The sequence below is a fragment of the Manacus vitellinus genome, unplaced genomic scaffold (genome assembly GCF_001715985.3).
Source record: "Manacus vitellinus isolate BGI_N305 unplaced genomic scaffold, ASM171598v3 scaffold_9_pilon, whole genome shotgun sequence".
In the NCBI taxonomy this organism is placed as follows: domain Eukaryota; kingdom Metazoa; phylum Chordata; class Aves; order Passeriformes; family Pipridae; genus Manacus; species Manacus vitellinus.
Window position 1 is genome coordinate 17,967,763 of NW_021940917.1, and position 4,913 is coordinate 17,972,675.

At 44.4% G+C, this 4,913-nt stretch overlaps 1 protein-coding gene across 1 annotated transcript; it reads right to left on the reverse strand.

Moving 5' to 3' along the window:
- Positions 1 to 1,121: 1,121 nt before the first annotated feature.
- On the reverse strand, positions 1,122 to 3,942 carry LOC112841373 (acrosin-like). The gene is given in 3 exon segments (XM_029965460.1): positions 1,122 to 1,718; positions 2,194 to 2,338; positions 3,851 to 3,942. Coding segments are annotated over 3 exon segments (834 nt in total).
- Positions 3,943 to 4,913: the final 971 nt, after the last annotated feature.

The window sequence follows — 4,913 nt, forward strand, 5'->3', positions numbered from 1 at the left end:
CTTATAAAAAAAGCTATTTTTGGAGATCGCAATCTCTGACACTTCTGAGATCCTTTGCAGGGGCTATAATAAAGTGCAACACTGAAGGCAGTGAGATAAAGTGAATGGAAATATAAAGAGTATGCGACATAAGGTTTTGAGGATCCTTTTAGCAAAAACCAACCCAAATCTCAGAAATCAAAGTCAGTTCTAATTTTGATAATAGTATGGCCAGAATGGACCAAGCTTATAACAATGACAAGTATGTATAAAACTGTGGAATCTGAAAAGCATAAATGTAGAACTTCTTCTCATGAGTGGTCAGTTGCAATATTTCAATTCCATATTCAAATATTTTTTGTTACAGTTGGTTTTGCCTGCCTTTTAGCTATTATGGTACCTAATGGGTAACTGTAAAGGTCTAAGGCTCTGCAAGTGCTTATCCTGTGAAACTTCTTATTTGAGCATTGATACAAAAATTTAGTATAAGAAATATGGGAGAAATAAAAATTGCTTTGGATTACATGTTTCACAGTAACAGATCAAAAGGGTATTTTTTCTGTATAATGTGTAAAAACATACCTTTTACTTTACCAGATTAAGTGTGCTAGTAGCATATGCAGCTTGTGGAACAATGATTCTCTAAGAACATCTCTACATCTTTTAGGGTGAATAAATAGCTACCAAGGCATCCTCTAGTTTGATTAAAACTGCAGTCCTGTAGAAAGAATTTTAACTATCACTGTTTCTGTATGAAAAATGCATGAGTTTGTGTCTCCCAACGATAAAATCTGAGAGCAACATCTGGGACAGTTTGTTTTTTAGGCTATCCTTTCCAAAAGCAGTTTCATGGCTTAGGGGTTTACTTTTCACTTTTCTAAAAATGATTATAATGCTGATCATAAAGTAAAGATGATGACATGGCAGAGAAAAAGAAGAATGTTGCTATTTTCTTAAAAGTATGTGGAATAACTCACATACAAGTACACTGTAACTGTAAAGCTAAAATGTTTTTCATCTTTTCTTCCATCCATTCATGTTCTATTTCATGTAGAATGCAAAAACTCAAATCTTTTAAAAGGAATCGTTTGGTGAAATATATAGTGCAAGGTTACATGCAGATTTGTCATGCAAAATGACACCTAAAAACCATCAGGAAACTGAGTGGGACTGCAAACACGGTTAACTACAAAAATAGGCAACTTTATTTCAACAACCTCTAAGTCACTGTCAGCATTTGTGTGAGTGCAGATAGGGACATGGGCAGGACAGAGCAAGTTTTGGCCCTGAGGCTGCCTTTGGATCAGCAGGCATTGCCCCAGAAGTAAGGAGCTGTGGTCCACTGCAGCCTGCACTGGAGCCTGTCCATCCTGCTGCTCAAGCCATATTTCCTTTCCCCTTAGAAACTGCAACACCTCCTGCAGCAGGTTAGAAAACTGCAGCAGCTTCTCACATGGAAATGGACACAGGGGAAACCTGCCCAGCTGTATTGGTCTTGGACTTGGTGTCTGCAGGGGGGTTGAGATGTAGACAGGCACTGGCACTGGAGTAGCTGCTGCTGCTGCTGCTATTGCTGGGCTCTGGCCCATCTGGACCAGGATGCAGCTGCAGAAGGACTGAGTGGAGATGTAGACTCCAGGCAGCTTTTCTGTGGCACAGCCTATTCCCCAGCTGGTCAAGCAAACTTACCAGAAGTCAGCATTGTTATCTTTGCAGACAAGAGGTCCCCCAGTGTCAGCCTGCAGCAGAGCAGAGGACTAAGGTGGTGTCAGGTGGCCCCTATCAGAATGTAGGGCTGCATCCTTCACTCTCCCAACCCCAGCTAGAGCTGGATTCCCAGCAGAGCAAGGCTCTGCTCAGGTGATGGAGCCTCTAGAACCTCATCTGGGAGCAGGTCCAGGGTTGTTTAAGGCAGGGCTCTCTCTCCTTTGTGCTCAGGGTTCCCAGAGGTGTGGAGAATGGATGTCTCAGGGTTAGCATCCAGACCTCTGGGCTTCCAAGATGGCCTGTCTGGGCAGAGTGCCAGGCCCCTGGGACAAGGGAACACTGGGCCCTTCTCCATGGATGGGTAAGGAGAGGGAAGCCCCAGCAGTGGGGGGGCCCAGGGTCAGGAGGGCAGCTGGCCAGGCAAAGCACGTGCTGGGCTGTGTTTGGGCAGTGGTGACAGGGCTGCCCACGCTGCTGGGGGCTGAGTGACTGGAAGCACACTCCTACCTGGCAGGTGTTGTTACCGTCCTGTGGGTACCCAGCACACAAGTTTTGGATGTGGATGTGCCCTGCATGCCACTGGTTGCTGTTCCAGAGCTGAGTATTGATGAGGTGGACCTTGCCTCCTACAGGACAAGAGTCCCTTGTGCAGCTGTGAGCAGAGAACAGAATGAGTACCCAGCAGCTCCTTGCCTGTTCCCCTGTCCTGCCTGGGAGTGAAGCCCTTCCCAAGGGCTTGGGTCTGCCTCTGGAGGGGTGTTGGATCTCTGTGTCCCTGCTGTCTGGCTTTGGGGAGTCAGGCAGGCCCATCTCTTCAGAGGCAAGCATCCTGCAGCCTGACTCTGGTTTTGGCCTCTGCTATTGGGAAGACCAGCCCATCTTTCCCCAGTGTGACAAGCTTGCCCTCGGGGCATGGATTGTTTTTAGGAACTCACTTCTTGCAATGGTGGCACCACAGCCAGAAACATAACAGCTTTTCAGCTCTAACACTCTCAGCATGGCATCAGGCAGGCAGGCAAGCTGGACTGAGGGGCTGCATAGGACAGGCTGGTCCAATTCCAGCATGGAGATGTCATTACTCTCAGTGACAGGAACTTAATGTTTGTGAACCATCAGCCACTTAATCTGGTGCACTTGCACCCCAGGGTTCACCAAGTGACTCAGCAAGGTGGCCCCAAGTACCATGTGCTTGAGGGGGCTGGAAGGCAGATGGAGAAAGGGGTGAGAGGGAGCAGAGCCATGTGCTGCGGCAGCTCAGCAGTTCCCTGCCTTCTGCTTCCCAAGGCAGAGAGGAAAGCAGCACTGCGGAGGGTAAAAATGCCCTAGCATATTTTAGGCTGCAGGAATGCTGAGCTGGAGGCTGCTAGGAAGCAGTGTCATGAGCTCAGCCTTCTTCCTGAGCAGTCTTTCAGCAGTGCTCTGCAGTGCCCAGGCACTGGGCACACTGCAAGGAAATGAGGTGGGAGTAGGACAGGGGGCTGGGGACAGGAGCACCTGTTGGTGTTGTGGGGATACCACTGTCCCCTGGTCCTCCTTACTCCTCATTTCCTTGCAGTGGGCTGCTGAAGGTCCCTCCACAGATACACTGCATCATTTCTTGTGGGGGAGGGAGGGGTGTTGGGCGGGACAATGCAGAGTCACAGAAACATAGAATGGTCTGGGTTGGAAGGAACCTTAAAGATCATTTTGTCCCAACCCCCAGCCATGCTCAGAGACATTCTCTGCTAGACCAGGTTGCTCAGAGCTCCATCCAACCTGTCCTTGAACACTTCCAGGAATAGGGCATCCACAGCTTCTCTGGGCAACCTGTGTCAGTGCTGTGCTGATGACTAAATATTTTATACATTGAGTGGTACATTAGATCATCTGGAAATCGTTACAGAATTGGTGGCAACAACAATATGAACAAAATTTTAAAAAAAGGCGACGCATTCCAGGTTTTAAAAGTACTTTGTGACACTGTTCTGTCTGCCTTAGTTGAGGCGGAAAAATCAGGGAAACAAATGTAGCAATCTATTGCCAAAGTTGTTTTGATGTTATTTAGAAACTACGTATCAACAGAAAGGTTCCACTGTGGTTTTCCTTTTACAGAAGAAACTGGAACCCCTTTGGTGTGTTAGGCCTGTTTATTTAATTGGTCCCATTTTACTACAGAACAGCTTACCCCAATTTCTCAAAGTGCAGCAGATGCTGTAAGTTGGACACAGCAGCTCTCTGCCTGTTCCTCTCCCCTGTCTTGGGCTGAAGCCCTTCCATCTTCTGGGCAGTGTGGCCTCTTGGACATGCACGTGCTGGGGTTTTGTGAGGCCATTTCAAATAAATTAAAATAAGCATTTTAATTTATTATACTTTCTAAAAACTAAATTCTTCTGTCTTCAAAGAACTCATATACATTGGCAAACCAAGTTTCTACTATTAAAAAAGTCAGTTATTTTCCTTATTAGTAGTAACTGATCCTTAAAAGCAAATTTGAGGCAATTTATAAAAATTTAAATAGGCAGTAAAAGGATAAAGTGTTTGAAGCATTCTTTTCACGCTTCTTTTTTTTTTTTTTCTTTTTTTTCTTTTGCTCACAGGATCTCACGTGAGTAAAGGCAATAGGCAATTGGATTTTTAAAGAAAAAAGGATTTTTAAAGAAAATTTAATACTGTTTCTTAAAAACTAGAGTCTTAAGGTTATTTTTTTATTTTTTATTTTTCATCACTGAAATGAAAAAGACATCATTTTTGACAAGTTCTTACATCTCTCAGAAGAACCTATAGTCCAAACAGGAATCACATTACTAAATTTTATGTTAGACTGTATGCTAACTTAGTCATGGATCACTACATAACTTCTGCCTTCAGTCAGTGCAGAGGGCAGTTAATTTTGTTTTAAGGGAAATGTTTTAGATTCCATGAATTTTTCATTTAGCTTAGCTGGTTACTGCGAATTGGTGCACGTCTGTAATTTCCCTTAAAAGAGCTAACAGCTCCTTAAGGTAGGCTGAGTTCACAGGCTTTTACTGAAATGACGTGTTCCCCCAGGTACAATCTTTGGTAGTTGCTAGTAAGCAGAACTCCAGCTTGACTACAAACATTTTTAATAGCAAACAAATTAACCAGTAGCTATTTTCTATTGCTGCTATTTACTTACTAGTTCATAAGGAATAGATGTCAGCATTTCATGACAGACACATTGCCTGTCTGTATTTTGACACAACTGTGTGTTGTATTGACTTGCTTAA